The sequence below is a fragment of the Cinclus cinclus genome, chromosome 1 (assembly GCF_963662255.1).
Source record: "Cinclus cinclus chromosome 1, bCinCin1.1, whole genome shotgun sequence".
NCBI lineage: Eukaryota > Metazoa > Chordata > Aves > Passeriformes > Cinclidae > Cinclus > Cinclus cinclus.
The window spans coordinates 28,107,790-28,131,162 of NC_085046.1; the positions used below are offsets into that span (position 1 = coordinate 28,107,790).

Here is a 23,373-nt window from a genome sequence, read left to right on the forward strand (position 1 = left end):
GGGGAGGTTGAGGTTGTCTAGGAGGAAAAACTTCTTCACTGAAATTGTGGTTAAGCATTGTACCAGCCTCCTCAGGGAAGTGGAGGAGTGACTATTCATGCAAGTGTCCAAAAACATGACACAGTACTTCATTATATGTTTTAATGTGCATGGTGGCATTCAGTCAAAGGTTGGATTTAATGATCTTGAGGGCTTTTCCAAACTTACTGATTCTGTGATTCTCTGAATTTTTGAACTCATAACCTATTTAACCTAAACTTCAGTTATGGCTTCAAAAATTACTGAACAGGATATATTGCAAGACAAAATTTCAAAGTTTCATCTGGCTCTTCCATTCTTCCTCATAGCACAGATGATTCTTGAAATTATTTTTTTCCTCTTCTTGAGCACAATTTTTTTCCCCATTTTGCTTTATCATCTTTCTTGTTTCCAAAGTATTGAGTTCATTTTACCCTTCCTCTTATAGAGTTTTAAATGTTTATACAGTGATGACTCTTGGCATCACAAAATCTTGCAGTCATGATCCTCTATAATAGCTTCTCTTGGGACCAAAGCCTTTAAAGTCAAATACATACCTAGGCCATAAAACAGAGAATTAGTAATACAAGTACACATGAATCTGGATCTTGAACTACAAATGATGAAGGCTCCTGCACTTGCAGGAAAATGTACCAGTATAAACTGGATTGCCCTTTCTCTGTCTTAAATACTATTCCTAAGCTTTTGTTCTTAGTGATCTCATGCTTGGTGCAGTGAGGAAGAACAACTGAAAAAGAGATCCCTAGAGCCTGTTCTCCCCAGGACTCAGAGAAACAAGCCTTCACATTGCTATCAAAAGCTTTCCAACATTTAGTGGCAATCAATATCTATCAAGCAGAGTAGTAGTGCCATCGGTATTTTGGCATGTACAAAATTTTCTATTGCCTGACAACATTTGCATGGGGAGGCTTCACAAGATGCAGATATATAGACCCTGTATACACATATACAGTGTTGTCAAGCCCTTGCCTTTTAGTTTATGTATAAGTAAATGCATCGATACAATATGCGCAGTTTGGTCAATTCAGACGAGTTTTTGCAGTTAGCCAAGGTACTAATTACCTAGTCCAATCTATCAAATCTCTATAAAAATTAGCATAAGGTGACCACATACAATCTGGGGAAGTGAAACAGAACATGTATCCTTTACATTCCACACATTTCTGGATAGTATAAGCAGATTTGATCTCTTGGGACAAGTATTTAATATTTCTTAAAATTGTGCTCCAGTTTACATAATAAGAAATTGCCTGAAGGTTCATAACACAATACTTCTGACCAAAAAGAATTTTAAAAAAATCGTTATTGCTTATATAAAGTTTCTCTGATTTCTATTTCCTTCGTAGAATATTTTTAAGGTTGTGTATGTTGAAGGTGTTGACGCTGCAACAACAGTTCTCATTTATCACCATTTTGGATGAGAATCTTGCTATATATATTTTGAAATCCATCTTTGAGTACTTACAGTATTACGTGTGTTGAGCCTGTGGAAACATTGATATTATAAAATGTTTGAAGTTAGTCACTGAAAAAGTAACAGCTTTGTCATCCATAGGAATGGGCTGCTAGCACACATCTGCCTAGGAGTCACAGTCCCTCAATCATTGCTTAATTACAAAGGCATGGCATGATGCAGAGATTGTTCCCACTGTGGTATTTATGCACTCAGCAACCTTATACGGCTACAGAAAAACTTAATGCTAAATAGATAAAATTAGAATATAAAAGTCAAAGAAAAAATGCTACAGGTTGATCAGCTAAAAAAAAAAAAAGTCAGTTCTGGTTCAAGACCTAACTTCTGGGATAATACTGTTCTCCTAATTGCTGTAACTTGAATTTTAATGAAATAAACAACTGGCGACTACAACTGTGACTTAACTGTATAATAGGAAGTTTTTGAGTTTTCCTATTTTCATTACTACAGTGAAGCAACTCAGTATTTATATTATACTTTCACACATTAAATATTAATATATGCTCATTTATCATAACAACTGTGATTTTAAATTTATCATGGGAAATCTGCTTTATGTTCATTGCTCTGAGAAACAAATGTTTCATGCACGACTTCCATAAATCTTCTAGATGTGGACTTTCAAATTTAAAAAAAATTGTTTCCATCTAAGCCAGCTGTTTTCAAGTTGGGTAAACAGCATTCTTAGTGCATTTTTTTTTTCCATCATTAAATTCTTTCTTCAGATAATTAACTGCTTTATCTTACTGATTTCTTATGTGCCTTTATGGACAATATGGACCAAAACCAGATAATACTTGAGATATTAGAGCATGCAGAAAAGAGGTGATGCAGGAACATCAGGGAAAGGAAAGCCCTTAAGATCAGTTCACACTCCTGGAGATCTGTATTCTACTGATCCTTGCTTGATGCATCTCAAATCTTTTAGCTTTCTCTACAAAAACATTAGACCTGAATTTTGTATCTGCTTTCATACAAAGAGATTTCACCTTCTGCCTTTCCAATTTAATATCAAAGCTGGAACTAGGTAATTCTCTGTCATTCCGGGATTCTAAGGAGATGGGAAGCAAGAATAAACCTTATAACATAGTACTTTGACAAAGGCAGCATTAAACCCTACTGCCAGGATTATCTGTGACTTTATCAAATGACATTTTGTGTCAGAGTATCAGGGAAAAACACTCTAAGGAAGACTTCATTTTCACAGAAACTTACTTGGCAAGGTAATAACATTATTCAGATAAACAGCTCCCACGAGCAAGCTTATAGAGATCTCTAATCATCCCAAACAATATCTGACTGACTGTTTAATTTAAGCATTTGAATACACTTGGGTTACTTGTCCTCTAAAGGCTTAGAAGCCAAAGCCTGTTTGCTCTCTTAAGCTTTATTTCTTACTCTCTTAGCACTTCCTACAATTTCCTATCCACCTAATAAAACAAGCGAACAAGAACACATAAATTCTCAGCCATCTCTGTTCAAGTGTTCAGAAATAGCTTCAATCCTAAAACTATCCTATAATCTGTTTTCTATGGTTTTATCCCATCAATCTTTTCTTCATTTATATTTTCTTACACTTTCTTCATTCTTCTCTGAGCTTATTCCCCAGGATAGATGGTTGTTCCTCTGTGTGCTACCACCAACTACCAGTTTTCATGTCACATATATAGTAATACACAGCTTTCTATGTTCTAAAACTAGTCTGTCCCATTCTGCAGCTGACCCCCTGGCCTTTGAAAGAATCACTTTGTTTGACTTCAGGGAAATAAAAAATTAATTGTTTTCAGCAATTATGAGTCATAGGGAGTCTAAAGACAGGGAAGGAAATGAGAAGTACTATACACCTAGACTGATTTTTGCCTCCAAACAATAATGATGAACTATTGGATATATATCCTTGAGTGAATATCTAGGTAACTGTGCCTTGGCAGGGGGGTTGGACTAGATAATCTTCAGATGTTCCTTCCAACCTTAACTATTCCAATGATTGTGTGAATGAGATAACACGTAACTTTGAAGGTATTGTGTGAAAAGGATGGAAACCAAGCAACTCCTCCTTTCTACAGAAGTGATCTATCGATTTATCAGGATATTTAACTAACAGTTTGGAACAGGAGAGGAACCAGTCCCTGTGCCAAAAAATTGACTTGAGGTATAAAAAGTAGCTAAATCCAGCCTGTTCTTTTAAAGTTGCGTAAGACACACTCACAACTTGACTCCTGAGTTAGTTTTACATATGTTTAATTGTATCATCTAACTTAGTATCTTCCTCCTCTATAGAAACTCGTAGCCCTATGAAAGGTCTATTATAAGATGACATGACACAAACAGAAATACTTTAAAGAGCATAGACTGTACCAATTTATTCCATGGCCTCCTTAGAGACCAGCACCCACTATGGACAGTTGCTATAAGTACCATATAGATTAAAAAATAAATAAATAAATAAAATTAAATTCTACCATTTACTTGTCATTAGAGTCACATTTTTTAGCAATTTTTGGCAAGTTTACAAAAAATTTCCTCAACAAACTCTGCTCCCAAATGACAAATGTGTTCCCCACCTTTGAGTGAGTCCTCCGTTAAATCATTCCTGCCACAAATCCTGACAAAAATCAGTAACTTTTGCAGCAAGCAACATCTACCTTATCAAACAATTTTATCCCACATTTTAGGGGAGAAAAATAGAAATAAGATAAATCAATTTAGTAAAGTATCTTGTCTGTCACCTATACTTCAAAGATACATCCCTAAACCAAGCTCAATGTATATTTATAAGAAAAAGATAAATGTCTATTTATTGTAAGCTTAATATAAACTTAACATAAACATATTCAAATGTTTTATGAATGTGTAGCTCTAAAGTGTAGGTATTGTAACAACATTAAGTTGTCTAATCTAGTGGAAAAACGCCAGCAACATGACACTGGTATTCATCAACTTAATGTTGCCACAGACAAAAGACAACATAATAGCAATGAACTATTAACATTCCCAGGTCCCAGGATTCATATTTATTTCCTAATCCATCCATTTCTATCTCAGTATGATTACTGGGCATGTTTGTTTATTTAATTTTATATTGTTCAGTTAGGCAGATTAACAATGATACTCTCCAGAGCATGTAAAATACAGACAATTAGAACAGAAGTAAGCAGAAAAGATATGAGAAGTAAAGAACGATGAGGAGTTAATAATGAAAAAGGATAAAAGGAACAAGAGAAAAGAATAAAAAATAGGGAGAAAAGGAGACGGGAAGAGGCAGATGAACCTTCAAATATAGCAAGATAAAAGAGAAGAAGAATGAAAAGCTCAATCTTCTGATCTTCTTCCCTTATTTCACATCTCTCTTCTTCTGCTCCTTCACCTTTTGTTTTTTTAAATTATTGTAAACTAATGTATCGTAAACAGAAAAATCTAAAGTATGACATTGTAATTTTCTGAGTTTTCAGAGACCTTAAATTTCCCATGATCTAGAAGGAAGACTTCTGCTTCAGAATAAATATATTCCATCTAATACTCTACATTAGGAGAAAAACCCTAAAACACCAGAAGTTAATATTAGAACATTCAGGAATTGGAAATTACAGCCACAGAAAGACCTTAATTTTTCGTAAGTTTTAGTATTCATCATTAATTCACATCTGAACATTCTGGATGTTCCATATGCCTGATAATTAAAAGTATTTAAAAGCATTAATACATTAATAAAATAGTTTGTTTTTAGGAAAAGAGGCAAGAGTATGATTGGAAATAAATTCATCTAAACCCTGGGGAACAGACCAGCTGTAAGGGAGCTACAATCCAATTCCAACGGAGTTACATTTCAAGTAAATGGAAGAGTAAATCATCTGTGAACCTTCTGAGTCACCCGCTTGTGGAGACCAGGCTTAATAGACATAGCTTGTTTTGGATGAGGAAAAATGAGAAAAAGGAAAGTTGGTTGATACACTGAAGGACCTCTGAGAATGCAAGGGAAAACAAAACTTGACTTCAAAACTTTGTCAAAGGATGGTACAGGAAACAATTTAGACTTTTCCTTTGCTTTTGAAGATGGGCTTTCCCTTTCCTCCCTCATATACATATTCGATATATAGAATTAGACAAAACAAAGCATTTGAATAGCTATGTTGTAAAAAAAAAAAAAAAAAAAAAAAAAAAAAAAAAAAGTTCTGGAACATTTTAACCCAAGGAATCTGCTCTTGTTAAAAAGACACTGGAAGTCCTGGAGCTTGCCAGGCATGCAGCAAGTGCAATACACAGTAGACAAGAACTTGTGAAAAGTTTTAAGACAAATCACCCCAGTGAAAGATAAACTCTAACATCCACAGGGAGTATGGCTTTTCTTAAGCAATGGTATCGCGCTTTATTGGAGCCTATGTTTTAAAAACCACTGCACAGACAAACATAAACCAACCGTAAAAACCAGAATTCACTGAATGCTCTTTAGCAGGTAACAGGCTTCCCTAACACACAGTTAACAATGACTATAGGAGATGTAATTTTTACTTCGTGTCTAGGGATGATCCAAGCTGCCCTCTTCCACTTCTTCTGCAGGCCCATATATTCTTTGTTCTCTTACAAAGTAAACTTCCTTACAATGTAATTTTTTCATCTTGGATGTGGTATGTGATTGGACATATAAGAAAATTGTTACTACATTTATGCTCAAGTTTATCATAGAGAAAAGACCTGGCTTTGTTCTAATGCTTTCTAAACAGTGTGTACCATCAGTGAAATAAAGCTTATCTCAGACTGTGCACTAAATCATCCTCAGAAAATAAATGGCTAAGTTTCAATATGTATGAGATCATGGCTTCAAGATAAGTTATGAAATAAAGACCCAGTCTCCTGAAAGTAGTGACACACAATCCTCTGAACCATTAAGATATATGCCAGAACCTTGTCAGAATATCTCAATCTTAGTGTCATTCACAAATAGCAAATAAGAGGTTATACTCAGAGAAGTCATCTAAAATAACGTATGATTTATCCCCCCTTTCTGCACCTTTTAACAAATTCTAAATCTGAAAAAACCCCAACACCCAAGATATAAATATGAATACATACAAAATGGCTATCATAAAAATAACTTGTTTTAGACAAGAGTAAATATTGCTGAGGTTGCCATCAGAAATCTGATTGCCCAAACCAAAATTCTAAGACAATACAGAAATCTCTCCATATTTATTTTATTTTTAGCTAAATGTTACATTTAATATAAAGATGTGCAGATTATTTGCTTTTTTCCCCAACAAAATGATAAATTTTCAGTTGAAATTTCCTTTGTTGAAAAGAAGAACAAATGCTTCAGTAGGTAACATATTCGAATAAAACTGATATTAATAGTCACAGAATCTGAGAATGGCCTGTTTTGGAAGAGACCTTAAAGACCCTCTAGTTGCCCCCCTGCTGTGGGTAAGGGACACCTTTAACTAGATCAGTTTGCTCAGAGCTCCATACAACCTGGTCTTAAACACTTTCTGGGATGGAATCCCCACAGTTTCTTTGGACAACTTGTTCCAGTGCCTCACCACCCTAACAGTAAAGAATTTCATTCTAATATCTCATCTAAACCTACCCTCTTTCAGTTTGATGCCATTCCCCCTTGTCCTGTCACTACGCACTTGCAAAAAGTCTCTCTTCATCTTTCATGTAGGCTTCCTTCAGGTACTGGAATGCTGTGATTAGGTCATCCCAAAACCTTTTCCAGCTCCTTTGCCAGGAACAAACCAGCCTTGCCCCAGAGGAGAGGCGTTCCATCCCTCTAAACAACTTGGTGGGTCTCCTTTAGACTCTTCCCAGCAGGTCCACATCCTTCCTGTGCTGGGGACCCCAGAGCTGACACAGCACTACAGGTGGGGTCCCACTGCAACAAAGCTGAGGAGCAGAAGCACCTCCCTTGATCTGCTGGCCACATTTTTGACGCAGCCCAGGACACGTTCTCCGGCAACTACGTTTAACTTTCCTTTATTTTTCTTCCCCAAATAAAATATTGAAATATTCAATTCTGTAAGCATCCAAATGTTTCAAAAGGAACACCGCAGTGTTTTGCTTCAAAAAAATGTGTTGTTCTGTGTGCCTACAAATGGCACTATTATGTAAAGAGGCTCTGATTAGCTTGAATCAGGCAGTGGAGGAATTCTAGAGCTCCTGAAATAAACTGAGAATAGACGCCAGCTGTGCTGCTGCACCACTTTACTGCTCATTTCTAGCTTAGGAATCTTTATACTACACTGCAAAGTAGAGCACAAAGCACGCTACTTCTCTGGAAAACTCCCAAACATAACAGGCTTTTATTCCTGTCAGACGGTCCAGTCCCCAACACAGGTACACACACAGAGCCCCTTCCAGTTGTGCACAGGTTCTCAGTCCCACCCATGAGCATTCATTCATTCATTCATTCCCTTGCCAAGCAGAGGAGCTTGTGTGGCACTGCACATGGTGGTGCTGCAAGAGGATGAAGAAGGAAGGAGATGTGAGGGAAGGGGGTGGCAATGGGGACAGCCACCCAAAAAGCACAGGAGGCCAGATGCTGACTGCTGCTGAGAGACTGAGGAAGGAGGAAGACAGCCTGCAGGTCACCAGAGTTTCCCAAAAGCTCAGCAAAGCAACGTGGCTGCCCATGCTGCACACAGAAAACACATCATGCTCCTGCTATCAGAATTAAAGTCATTCCTTGGAAAATTCAGTCACTAAGACAACAATGTGTATCATATGGAGTTAATTGTAGCCATATAAAAGCTGGAAAATCAGAATGAAGGCTTCTCATTCTGCCTGCTGTGTGTCCTGTGAAGGCATTGAGTACTTTACAAAGATCAGGAACTGACTTCTGCCCAATTTTAAAGGGAACAGCTAAAGTTTTTTAAATGCCTGCATACAATTCAGTCAATAAACTGAACACAGAAAAAAACCCTGCTTTTAAATTTTAACATCCCAAACTTTCCGAAAAAAAACCCAATGGAACACTTCCCCTGGAGAAATACTGTATACTTCTCTATTCTCACCTTGCTTTCTTCCTGGTTCTGTAGCTTCTGTCTTTATTTCAACCCTCATATAAACCCTTGATTGTTTCATGCATACTACCTTGCTTTCCATTAAAATTTCTTTTTGCTTTATTTTTATTTGATTTTATCCAAAATTTCTCTGATGTTAATTGCCTCATTTTTCACCAGTATCCCCTAACTACTTATCCTTTATTTCTGATGGCTACATACCTACAATAAAAATAATATATGTTATTATTTATTCAAAGTAATTTAAAAGAAGACCTTATCTGCCTCCTTGTTAATTCTCCCCACGTTTATACTTGATCTGCATCATCTTTTAAGGCAAAGGTTTAAAGCAATTTTTAAAATCCACATGCTTAATCATTGTGGTTAAAAATAGACAAAGACTGATGAAATTGAAAGGCTTTTTCATAAGAAACGCTGATAATGGACTAATTTCATAGAAGACTGTGAAGCATAAACTGCACAAACTAACATTGATAAAATGTAATTTGTGTGGTCATGAAGATTCAAAATTTATTTTCTCATTTTTTTCAAAACTCAAAAAGCAGGCTCCTAAAAATTGCTTACAAGTTTTAAGACACCATTTAAATTTCCAGACCTGCAAGAGGAAAACATAGAATATTCTCTACATTCCCCTAAAATGACTATTAGAGTTACTAGCTCAACAGCATGAATGCAAAAAAATTTCAAAATGCAACTGAATGCCAACCAAAAAAGCAATTAGAAAAATATCAGTTCTGACAGCAAGCTCCAAAGCTCATGGTCATTTTGCAAGGGATGGCCAAATTCTGGCAACTTGTACAAAGTTGATCAGTCACTAAAGTTGTGTAACATAAGCTACTAGACTTTCATCTAAGATTAAATATATAAAATGGGGGAGAAACCTAAACACAGCTCTAGAATATGTATGCAAAGAAAATATTTTTTCTGAATTATATGGAAGACTACTCTTTACATTAGACTGAAAGTCTATCAATAAAAGTGGCAATCTCTCCAGTCAAGTGTTCACGAAAAATGAGGACAAGACTGATACCCTGCGTAATTCTTAACACTAAGAAATTCTTTAAAAATAAGCCCATAGTGGAAATAAACATCTGCTATGACAATGGACTGTATTCTCCTTTTGTGAAAGGGATGAAACTGTTTTCTGTTTCTTCCACCTGTTTAGTCATTATAAACCAATAATTACTGTAAAAACATGAAGCAGAGGGAAGAAATGGGAAACAGTTTCATCTCTTTCAGAAAAGGAGAAAGAAAATGAGGTAGAATCTACTTCATAGAACAGAAAAGTGCATTGAGAGAGTGCTTCTGAGAAAGACCACACTGTTAAGGACAGATATTTAGTAAAACAATGTAGAAATCAAATTCCTTCACAATCTTTAAAACGAAGTAGATTATCAACTCTTTCAAACTAAACCTATTTGACAGCTGTGGTATATGAGTTTTTTTATTCTTTATTTTTGTAATATAGTTGTATGCATGAGGTCTGTAAGAGGCTTGGTGTAAAAACACTAAAATGCTATTAGAGACAAGCTCATAGTTATGTATTAGCTGTCTGAATAACAGTGCTATATACAGGATTAATCACAATTAAAAACCTTAACAGTCTGACTCAACCACCACCTCTGAACACTGCACATACTACTCTTTGGCACTATATGCATAGCAGACAGCAGCAAGAGAACACAACTTTTCTACCACTGGCAGCATCAAGAGCAAACCCATACGAAAAGAGCTCTTCCACATGCCTGGGTATCATAATCCTGAGGGGAAAAACAGGACATGACAAACTCTTTCTGCATGGGACAGAACAACTTGCTGAACATACAGGTGGGAAATCCCATCCAAGAAAATGATGGCATTTCTTGCCTTAAATATCAATTTTCAGGATAAAACCTGAAGTACAACCAGCAAATTTAACACAAAAAAAATGCAGAGACACAATGTATTCCTTATTCATTAAGTCAAGTTATTTGTAACAGTTTACACAGCTTTTTTATTCACTAGATACAGCACAACACTTTCACTAGATACAACACAACACTTAATGAGGTCTGACTCACTTTCAAGCCAAAGACTTTCTGTATTACAGAGACTATATTTATTACTAGTTTCCTCTAAAGTAACTAAATGGAGGTGTGACTACAATCCACTCTGCATAATTATACAAGATTTAGATTTACTTCTAATGTCCAGACAGACCCTGTATAAAGATTGACAAATAAAAAGTTTAGAGATGCATGCCTCCCAGGGATGACTAAGCTGTAGAGACGACTGTATTTGCTTGGGTATTTTTCCTTTGTTTTGTTTAGGGGGTTGAGAAGGTGTTGCTAGCCACGCATGCTATGTAGACTGTGTGGATGGAGAAAAAAAAAAAAAAAGGTAGAAACAAGAAAAAAAAAAGAAAACCAAGTTCTTGAAATGTGTTACTTGTAGAAAAACCCTAAGATTCAATATAAAATTACTCAGGTTATTTTAAAAAAAATAAGACTGGATAACTTTAAGCTGCAACATCTACACAGAGCTGCTAAGTAGTTATTTTATTTATCTGCCTTGAAGAGTTTGTAGTTTGAAGAGCAGTTTAGTAGTCCTCATACACAGTCAGTCATTACATCTCAAGATTGCTATTAGAAAGAACAGCTACTCTGACACTTGCTTCTTGAAACTAATCCAGAAAAACAACAGTGCATGCTGTGATTTAAGCACATATACTGGGAAACACTTCAGAATGTGCTTTTGTACTATTTGGGACAACTTAATTGACATTCTTTCTGTGAATCCCTTAAACTATCAGAGCTCAAAGTTAAATTTATATCATAATGTCATATATTTTTAACAGTGTGGTCTTCTTTGAAGGCATCACATGTTACACCATAGATGAAACAGTGAGCCTAGACTTGACAAGCAATGTGACAATATTCATTGTGTCTGAAAGAAAATATAAAAATATGGTTCTATACTTAATGGAATATCAAATGGGTCATCACTCCTCTAAGTATCCTATAGCACCTAATTAACTAACTTCTTATCTACTAAAACCAATCTGAACCAACAGCTATTTCTGATTTATTCCAGAATAATATCACCTCCAAGGGGACTGTGACTTTTTTCAAATTACAGTTTGAGTACTTGGATTCACCCTCACCCAACATTAGCTAAATAAGTATTCAAACTTTCAAATCAAAAATAATAATGCTTGTATACATCTTCACAGATTTTAATAATATAGAATTTATATTCAAAAACTTCTAGAGGCCCCTCTACAGAAGACACAACTGTTTACATAAAGTAATTTAAATAATTGTCACAAGGTAAATGTTGGCTAGCCACTAAGGTTCGATGTGAATTATTTTTCTTCTGCTGCAGGCAATTTCTCTCCATTTCATGATTATGTTTTTTTCAGTACTATTATTATTTTTCATAATCGAACAGCAAATGTAAATAAAAATTTCCAAACATTCAGTTTCAGGTACTCTCTATTTTGGCTCCTGTCAGCTGTTCTGTTTCTCTAAAAGCCAACTTTGATTTTGTCCTGATAAACTATTTCTAACATTTGCTCTTCTCTGTTTTCTTACATCACTCAAGGCACTATCTATGGGTTGTAAAAATAGCACAGATACATGAATTTTGGTCTCCCAAAACTTGGTAGACTCCAACTTTATCTGAAGCCATTTGTTTTGCTTTATTTTCCCATGTCTTCTTTAATTTTTCTTTACAGTTGTAAATATTTTTCCCTTTCAGGACTTTTATATTTTTATCCCAGGAACTCGTCATTCACTCATTTTCTTCACATCTCTTCAATGTGCTTTCACCATCTCTAGCATAATTTCAGCAATTTATCAAACTCTTAAAGCCTATCCAGTACTGAAGCACCACTATTCAACAAAGAATTCACACATACACTTAGTACATAAGCCATCTTCCCATCCTCCTCTCATAAACATCTATAAATTTTTCACTGTTTCATTCTATTCATTTCAACTACTACTATCTATAGGCTCTTAAACAATATACAGCCTATGCTTTCTTTCAAAGCAGTTACAAGTATTGCCACAGTGTTTATGCTGATACAGTTAAGGATACTGGAGTCTGTCCTACCTCTGTAGTGAATTTCAAACATAAGGAACATATTAAAAGTAGAAACAGCACTCTACTCACAAAACAATAATTAAAAAAAAATAGAAGAAGCAAACCACAAACAGACAAAACCAGAACCAACAAGAAAGAAACAAGAGTTAACAAAGCATTTTAAAGCTCTTCAGTACGCCTTCATGAATGAAAACATCTATTACTAGGCCACTTAATTCTAGAAAATACATTCGTGAAAAAAAACCCTTTATCACTATTATTGCTGTTACAATTAATTCAAGTGTCTCAACACCAGAATTGCAGAATTTGTAGGGCTGGAAGAGCTCTCTCTAGACCATTGAGTACAACCCCTATTCCAAAGCAGGGTCATCTGCAATAATGCAGATAGTAGTAGTAGTAATAATAATAAACTGCAAAATAAAATCAAGCATTTCTATTTTCAGAATTAATACATAAGCATATTACATTGGAATTTAATAAAAAATTCTTTAGTCCATATTCTGTACTGGTTTTAATAAAATTATGACCCACACAAAATCTGGACACTTCTAAAGACAAATTTAGCAGTCTGTAATGTCCTCAAAAAGAACATTCAATTTTGTAGTGCAGCCAACAAAACTATGCAGTGACACTGCACAACATCCACTAAAAGTCTTCCAGAGCCACACAAAAAGCATTATTTTTTTACTGTCTAAAAACACAATGAAAACATATGTAATTATGAGCACATTTTTAAATTTTGCTTCTTTTAACTGATGGAAAACAACATAGAAGAAGGCAATCCAGGGCCCTTCATCCCAATTAATGGCAGATGGAGGGAAGTCGCCTGACACTATCAGACAGACTTAATTCTCCTCTTTTTTCCAACTGACACCTCTGATTCTCAATTTGAGCCATCAAGACCAACCTATTTTCCATTCTCAAGAGGAAAAAGGAAGGCAGATTTGGCTCTCCTTTCTTCAGAAACCCAGGAGAGGGAGAACAGCAGAAGTGGTAAAGCTAATAGCAAAGTATATTTTTTCAGTGGATAGGTTGGACAAGCAGCTTTCCCCTTCTCTCTTCAAGCACATGAAGCTTTGCTGGGCTTAAGGGACCTACGATGGGCTACTGGTTTATTGAGTGTGAATCTGATAAAGGCAAAGTGGGATCATCCTTTCTCTCAGAGCTGTTTTTTTCAGTTTGTCTGATGAGTCATGGATTGTCACCATTTGAATTACACTTTCCAGCTCTTCTATAGAAACCCAGTGACTAAAAATACATGCTTTTAATAAGAGCTGAGATTCTGCTACAGTCACATGGCTCTCCAATTAGCCCATTCTCCCTTCATTTTGTTTCTTAAAGGCTTGCTGAACTGTAGCTGTTTGTGACATCAGGCTCATTTCCACAGCAACCAATTGAATTATCCCCCAAATCTTTATAATAAGAATAAGCAACAGGAACAGATGAACTCGTAAGAAACAGAATCTTCTTACTGTTTACATGCAAATGTCCATAGAAACAACCAAACAATAAAGGAAAAGAAATAAGGAAGATACACAGAAACACAGGAAATATAACAAAGGCATAATCAATGTTTACATATTTTACAGTGTATAAACAGACATTCAGTAATTTGATGACCATATGTCAGATCTGTAATAGACACAATGTATGTCCAATGCCAGTAACAGCTGATGCTGCAACACCAGGTGTTACTGACTGGCACCATGTACCTATGCAGCTTCAGTTCTAGAAAATGTCATTATTTTTGACCAAGGAAATAAAGAGCAAGGTGAGATGACACCATTTGCCTTTCTGAACTCAAAGACCAGCTACTAGCTACCACACATCACAAAACCCTCAGTCACAGAAGCCTGAAAACACCTCTCATAAGAAAAGCCGAAAGGAGCTGGTCCTGTTCAGCCTCAATTCACCCATTCCATTATTCTGCTAACAAGTGTTTCTGTTTTGGAATTTGTAAGAACTCTTTACACTTGCTTCTTGCAATGATACCGTTGAAAATGGAAATGCAAAGTCATCAACTTTTACTCTAAAGACCTTCTCATAATTCCTGTCAATGACAAGTATATTATTTAAGAACCATTAAGTAATAATCTGTATGTCTAAGAGTTAGCACAGGCCCTGATCCTATTGCCAGTGCTGGATTTGTGACTGACTTAATCCTCCCCAGGTACTGAAACAGCCACTGTGCTTTCAGCAGAAACACTGAAAACTTAGATGCATAACCTAGAAAATAATAAGATTTTCTGAAAATAAGGGCCTAACAGTGTCCAGTCTCAGCACAACAAATTCACCATCTGTACTGAACTAGTATGTATTGAACTACTGTGTTTCACTGCTCAGCAAGACTAAGTAAACCTTACAGTCTTCTCCAGATCTTGTTATTGCTGTCTCTTCCCCACTCTCCCAGACAAAGACAAATGCACAAGAAAGTTGCGGGTAAATTATCATTTTGTAGGGAGACCACCAAATGCTCTTGATGATGGGACAGTGTCCTATTCATCACCCAGAAAGCATTTCCAGTGCCTCTCCAGGCACAAATTATGTGTTTGTAATAGTGGCAGACTTTTCTAACAGTATTTTCCCTTTGGATTCTGGGATCAATGCAACTTGGTACTATCGAACAGTTTGAATCAATTCTTTTCCTTCTTCAATTCCTTTAACATTTCTTCCATACGAGACCTAAATACACAGCTTTCACACTTCCTCTAGCTTTCCTAAAATAGATAAATCAAGTGTGTTAGCACTAGCACAGCTGAGACCATTTGCTTCCTAATACTTTCATTATCCCTTAATGAAAGTTACAATTTTTAGAGCCATCATAATTGTGATGCTACCTATCAATTATTGAGGAACCAGAGGCAGTTCTTTAGGAAGGAAATTGATGCTAAAAACAGCTGATGCCTCATTGAACTGATCCAACTCTGGACCAATTTGCCATCATTTTTCAAAATCTTTGAATTACAGGTTTACTCTAACTGCCTACTGCCTTCTCTGCTTTTACTAAATTAGCTAAGTCTCTTCACGTTATGATATATGATCTCTTGTTAGCAGTCTCCAGTCAACAGCACACAGAAGCGACAGTAGTTTTGTATTTTGCTGATTATAATCCCTTTAATTGGAAGTCCTGAACAAATCAGATACTCCAAGAGCATCTTATGTTCTGCAAAGGAAGAATCTTTTCCAGCCTTTACAATTCTGTGATTCTTGGGGATTTATAAACAACTGATTTGTCCCAATTTTGCCAGCTGATAGTAACAATTACCAATTCACTATTTTCTGCTCTTAAAACATGTCTCCCTGCTGCTGACGTATGAAGTTTCTTGCAGTTAAAAGACAGGAGAGGATCCCTGTAATTAGCTAAGACATGAACATAATACAGTAACAATAATCCAAGTCACTCAGTGTGACTACTTTTTGCTGTTACTATGTACCATTAAAAATTTCTACAAGAGCCAGTATTTCCTAAAAGAATGCTTCATATCAGAACATATAGCAGCCTGAGAGGGGACAAAAATGTACTTAAGTGCATCTGCCTTTGTCACAAAATAAACACCTGAATAATTTCATAGTCCCTTTAACCAAAGCAAAGATTTCAGAACTCTTCTACATTGTTCCTTTCCCCAAATAGTACCTTCCTTGCCCTAAACAGTTTACACCTGAAGTTGGATGCCCTTCTTTAGTATGGGTGTGGAAGCAGGAAACAAGCTCTGCATACATGAGTATCTCACCTGACAGACACAGAAAGGTTCCTCCATACTCACAGCTGTGGACTGAGTCAATATAATACTGTTCACCATTGACAGGCTAACTGGAGAATTGATCAGTTTCTGTTTGGTTAAAAACAAAACTGCTAGTCACCACCAGGCATTTATCATGGCAGCAACACTAAGCATTTTCTCTCATTAGAATGCCCACCTCAAAGATCCAGATCATATTGTACTATTGCATGTTTATCACCTTTTTTTCTCTTCAGAAATGCTCAGCTCATCATTCCTATCTTACATTCTCTTTAAGACCTAACACAGAAACCCTAACCAGAGAAAGGAAAGAAACCCACTAATATTTTTGCAGATGATATTGCTTTCAATCTCTCAGAACAACTTTATCTATGGTATGATCTTCAGAGGTCAAGTCTCAACTATGACTGGTTAAATGAAAAATAAATTCACAACTCTGTATCTTCTCTATTCCAGATTTCACTCTAACACAAGTCAAATTTGGAGCTAATATCCTTATTAGTGAAGACTGTATATAACAGCCTTCCTGTGGACAGAGTTCAGGGCTTTTTAACAGTAAATCTGACTAGAGCCTAAATAAATAATATGTAACACTCTGACCCATTTTCTCTAAACTGGGGCAACACAGGAATCTGCACAAATGATTTAAATTCACAGATATGAAGAAAAAAATTACAGTGTTAAATCAATATGCATAGATCACAGTTCACCTCTCAGGAGAACAAAAGCAAGTTCCCCACAAAACCACTGAGTAGTTTTCTCCACTCCCTTTTCTCCTACTTAGATTTTTTGTTCCCAATCACAAATTTAGGATAAGGATTCAGACTCTAAAAATTATCTACTGGTCCTTTTTTCTGGCCACCCTACCCCCGTAGGCCTTGAATGCAAAGACTGGATCTCTCACTAGACCTATTACCCTTTTCCATGAAGTTATCCCAAGTGTATGTGATACTGTACAGGCAGAACTGGCAGACTCCACCTTTCAGCCAGTCTAACAGATTCTGTCAAAACTTTTTGAGAACCTAGCCACCTCCATCTTTACTAAGAGCAGCAAAAAAACTATAATCCTAAAATCCAATACTTGGGATAAAACTATTTTCAGTAATAACTAGTGATATTCTCTCTCCACTTTCCACACAGTCAAAAATAGCTGTTTTCGTCAACTTGTATTTGATGAGATTCGTTCCCTCATTAGAATTCGCACAATTCCATGTGGCACTAGAAGCCTGAAACCTTGGTATTACCCTGGGATTGTGTAATGGCCCATAGCTGCTGGTGACCAGCTGCCACATACATGAAGTTCCCTGCAGGTTATCATTTATACCCATTGTAAAAGATAGTATTTCCCTCTATGAGGACCAAAGAGCCAAGGACCACTGAAGAGTCTTTGACAACTTAATTTTGAACCAAAACTTCTGCTGACCTTCCCATTTTTCTCCAGTGATCTTTTTTCACAAAATCCTCCTTCCTGTTCCTCTATAATATTGTTTCACTGTCTAGTTCTTGCAATAGCTATTGATGCTACATCAAAAGACGCTGCAGCTGCTGATGCTGTTTCTGTTCTCACAGTCATTTCAGTAGCACTCCAACATCTATTTCTATCTTCAGTCTGTGACAGTCTGCCCAAGTTTTCCCTCACCAGCCTGGGAAAAAAATCACTGCCAAAAGTTTTGAAAAAAAGTTTTTTTTCAGGCTTTTTCCTCAGGGCACGGTTTGTTGACAAACTCAAAAGGACAACACAAAACCAAGCTATTTCCCCAGAGTGCACATGCTGCCAGAGCTCAGAGGTCTTTTTCTCCGCCTACTGAGGGAAGAGCTTCCTTTTTTTTGTTTCTTCTTTTTTAATGCTTAGCTGACTAATGAAATAGTCTTGTTTTAACTGTTTCAAATCCCTTCAATATTTCCCCACTTGCTTTTGGAGCAGGATCCTCTAAACTCCTTTCAATATATAATTTGGACTACAATGGCCATAAAACTTTGTTTAATAAAAAGGAGGTACAAAATTAATTTAATAAAAAGGATTAAATAAAAAAAAAAAGTCCAAACTAATCCAATTTAACATACAGATAATAATCACAATGAAGCTATTTATATTCCTTCTCTCTAATGCACTTACAATTCAGGCTCCTGTCTGGAGTAGTACAGAACGGCACATATCAGTGAATCACAGATTCATTTTGGTTGAAAAAGATGTCAAGATCATCAAGTCCCACCTTTGACTCAAAACCACCTTGTCAACCAGTCCATGGCACATCCATTCATTCCTTGAACACTTCCAGATGTGGTTATTCCACTACTGCCCTGGGCAGTCTGTGCCAATGTTTAACAACCCATCCCCAGAGGAAAATATGATGTCCAACCTGAACCTCCCCAGTGCAGCTTGAGACTTTTAAGCTTTTGTCCTAATGACTGACAGCTTCTGTCCTATTGCTGGTTGCCTGGGAGAAAAGGGAAAACCCTACCTGACTACAATCTCCTTTCAAGAAACTGAAGAGAGTGATAAGGTCATCCCCGGCCACCTTTTCTCCAGGCTAAACAACTGCAGCTCCCTCAGTTGCTCCCCATACAACATACAAGGACATATCTGGTACCATATAGCTTAGAAAAAACTGTATCTTCCTGAAAAATCCTGTATGTACCTCACTCTATGCAATGATAGTTTTATGCAGAAAAAATCCCTACGTATTTTCATGTTTCTTTCCCACAGCTGACATTGATTATGAAATCTAAAGGAGGAAAAAAAATTCTTCTCTCAAGTGCATTTATTTCCCTAGAATCCTCAGGATTTAGTGTGGGCTACATTATTGTTGTCATTATTATCCCTATTATATAATAACCACACCAGTTATCCTAGTTTTCTTCTTTTCTTTTCACCTGCTCCTCTGAGGCAATTTAAAATCAGGCAAAGATGTAATGTAAAATATGTTCTACTGTTCTAATGTCAGAAAAAGAGGAGAGAGGAGATTTTTAATTTGACTGGGAGAAGGACACAGAGGAACTGTCTTTGGAAATAATTATTCTTCCAAAACTGCACATATGCGTATTAACTGCAAAGTGCCAGGTAATATACTCTTTGGATTTTAGAAGGTTTTTATTTGTTAAGCAATATTTAAACTGTTCCAAAAAAATCACTGAAGCTCCAAATTATTTGACACACAGGCAGACAAAGAAGGGTCGTACAGTGAAAGCATAAAATTGCCTTGACTTGAGCTCAAAAATTACAGCTACTCCTTGGATTAATTTACAGGAAGATATTCACTTACTATTAAGATCTGAGTATTCCTTAAAAGGAAATATTTTGTGATTATGAACAAGTGTTGGAGAACTCATTCTTCTTCGCTGTTCAGTTATATTTATGGAAACTGAGAAAAGCTACTATATATCCAAAAAAGAAATTTGGCATTCAGGGTTTGTGGTCACCAAACAGTATAGTTGGATAAAACACTCAATCATACTATAACTATGTGAAGAAGAAAGCAGGCAGACAAGATGTGGTAGGAACTTCTCAAAGTGATTACAAAGACAGTACCTGCACACAGAGCTAAGAGCAGACTTTGCTTAACAGCACTTGCCAGAGTAGACAGACTATCATCAAGCTCACAGAATATTAATAAAAAAGAACTACACTGAAATAGAGCAAAGTGTCTTTTGGTCAGAAAGTGAAAAGCACATGTCTTTCTCAGAGCACTAGGATCCACAGAAGTAGTTTAAAGAGCTTCATACAGTGAAAGATCCGCACACCTACTTTGATAACTAAAAAGGGAATTTACGCTCTAAGTCCAAGACAGTTGGATCGATAATGTCCACACTTATATGAGCTACATATGCACATATGACTGAACTCTGGATGTACTTATTATCTGTGCAGTCTGTATCTAAACATAGTTTGGGATTTTCCTTGCATGACTGAAGTCAACTGATGCCAAGAGAAGCAGTTCATCTAGGTGCTACCTGAGCTCTATTTCAGTGTAAAGATAAGAAGAGGCCATTAATCTATCTCTTACAACCTGTGTGGACCCATTCCTCTGTTCTTATTGGAAGCTGTAACACTTGCAGGCGTGACTGATTTCAGTAAAGTTTGGTAGAAAGTCAACTTCACAGAACAGGAAGAGGTGAGAAAGGTTTGCTTTCCAGACAGGGGAAAATTCAAGGATACGGTTTCAGACTGAGCTTCAAAAGACTCAAACCCAAATCCTTCACTCCTCCAAGTGTGCCCTGTCTGCTATACAGCACAACAGTGTCACCCCTTCCTACACAGGATCCAAACTAAGGCTTTCAGACTTGGGAGGTGGTGTGTGCTTGTGCCCTAAGCAGAGGCTGTCACATAAGTAAAACATAAGTAAATAAAGCTTACGTAAGTAAAACACTGTCTTACTCTGTATTCAGCTTAGGCTGAAGAGATTCAGTGGCAGAAGGGACTGTGCAAGGAGTTTTTTCCCTGATCAGAAAGTCAATATGCAAAACACCAGCATTTTAAAGAGAATACTTTCTGCATGAATAGACACATAAAGTACCTTAAAATGGATAAGCAAACTTTCTTAATCAAATTTCCTTAGTCTCCGAAGAAAAGCAGAAATCGAAATCTGTGCTTCAGAACTTCCTACTGACTCTAGCACAAGGCAGCTCCGCACCCCCTTCTTCCCATTCACCAGATAAAGGTATCTGCTCTATATCAACCAAGAACTGCACCCAGGGGAAAGGCTGGAGAAGTTTGTGGAGGACTGTCCCCCGTGGAATGTACCCCACCCCAGAACATGAAAAGGAAGTGAGGAGTGAAAAAACAGATTGGTGAGCAACTGGCATCCTGCCACAATCAACCCACCACAGCTGTATAAAAGTAATATGGATTTCCTGTGATCCAATCAGGCAGAAGTGACTACAAGCCACTAAGAGTATGATCCAAGGCAGAGGGGCTTCTGGTAGACTATACTGCTTGTTCTAGTACTCTAGTACTACAGCTTGATACGAACTAAAACAGGATTTATAAATACTGTATTTTTTAAATTCAAGAAAGTTAAAAACTTCCATAGTTAAAATAATGTTGCAGTTTAGGAAAGATGAAGCAAAATCTCTACATCAATCTGAAAGGCAGAACAAATGAAAAGCCTGCATATCAAAGGGTGAAGGCAAAAAAATAAATCACCTCTCTATGAATTCCTGACTTATTCTTAAGTCCTGCAGTGAAACCCACTTCTTAGCAGAAGGCACAGCTGGGTGCCCACCACCATCACTTGTTGGCAGACACCTGCCCCAAAGCCAAACCTCCCGGAGTGTCACCTTCTGACACTAGGATCAGCCTTCCATCCTGCAGGAGAACCACAGGTACTTCAAGTTCCATGCTGGAGAAAAATGAGCAATGCATTTTTTAAGCTGAGGACTTTTGTTGTTTAGGGAAGTGAATCAAACTACCAAGTCACCAAATGAAATTTGATGATTTTCAGTTCATTGCCTTTCCAAGCTCAACAAAGACAATTAAATAGCAAAGCAATTATATATTCAAGCTTTACACGATTCCATACAACCTAATTAATATTTAGTAATGAGTAAAATATCTGTAGTCACAATTTTTTGTATATTGCCATGTTACATAGAAAATACATCAAAATAAAAAATATTGGTTCCAGTTGTTTTTTTAAATTGCATTTTAAAGTCTTAGATCACACACTTAAAGGTATCAGTCATTTAGTTAAGTTAAACTGGACATCCTGGAAATTCAAATTAAGGTCCATACCCACAATTTATTCCTTTGGCATTATACACGAAAAGTTATATAATATTAACTTTCTTTTTCCTAATTGCCTCAGAAATTTAACTATTTACACAAGAAGTGCCACATTTCCAAAAAGCTATCATCCCTTCATCACAGAGAAGCAGAGGAAGCTTGAAAGACAACATATCCTTCTTTAATGTACACACACAAACCTGAACACAAACATATTCAAGCAATGTCCGTGACACCAACAGTTCCACTAAAACAATGGCTCTGAACTATTGTGTGTGCAAAAAATGCTGGAGGAGCAAAGGGAAGACAAAAGTAAAGAAATACCTTAAATGCCTTTTTTCCCCCACAAGGAAGGCAAATGTTTTGGCAAACATTGCATTAAGGCTTAAGTTATAAGAATACATAGAGAAGAAAAACCCACATAACTTTCTATCTCTCTTAGAAATCTTCAAAATCAGATATGAAAAAAAATTAAAATAAATTGAAACTATTTTTCCAGGAAGCAGCAAGTGATTTTTTTTAAACTTCTCTATTATGTTTACTATTTATTTGGTGATGTAATCTAAAACAAATGAGATTATTCATATAAAAAATGTGAAATACAGAGTTTTCTTCAAAATGGATTCTGAAAGCAACAAATCATCAATATAAAACCTGGATGCTTTCTAAGCTGTGAATAGTATCAATAATACAACAATTTTATATTCTACATTCAAAATACTCTTAATTTTTATTTAGCCATAAAAATCAAATATTTTTAACATTACTTACATTCTGCATATTTCTGAAGCTGAGAGAACTCTCCAGGGCTAAGGTTAACCCACTTCTCCTGGCTCGTCATACTGGCAGCAAGGGTCCTCCTTGTATATCAGAAGAATATTCCTTTTGACCCAGGTGTTATAAACTCCATAAAGATTTTTAACTTCAGTTCACAGTGTCTGGAGAGTGCCAAGATGGCATCAGTTTATGTGGATGAACTTTTTGATGCTATGAACTGTTCCAAACGCGTTGGTTCAGTGGCGAGTTACAGCACTGTTAAAAGAACAAATATTCAGTACCAGAATAAATACCAAATGTACCAGAATAAAACACAAAATATAAATACCAGAATATACTAGTTTTCCTTTTAGAATACTTATAACTAATAAATAGTTTCTCATATACATTTTTGCTGAAAGTATTTCCATATCCTATTTGTCTGTCAATAGCTTTATATGTATTTCCAAATTATATTTTTTTTTAATTCCAAATGCTTACATGCAGCATTCATTAAAAATCATCAACTGTTTAAGATCA

General features: G+C 36.3%; 1 protein-coding gene across 6 annotated transcripts in view; it reads right to left on the bottom strand.

The window, feature by feature from the left end:
* The window catches only part of DGKB (diacylglycerol kinase beta), a 298,411-nt gene extending 275,493 nt beyond the window's left edge, over positions 1-22,918 (bottom strand). For all 6 annotated transcript variants that reach the window (XM_062508155.1, XM_062508139.1, XM_062508130.1 and 3 more), the window contains exon 1: positions 22,849-22,918. In XM_062508155.1, the coding sequence (XP_062364139.1) occupies positions 22,849-22,918 (70 nt within the window). The remainder of the gene's footprint in view (positions 1-22,848) is intronic.
* Between the last annotated feature and the right edge of the window lie 455 nt (positions 22,919-23,373).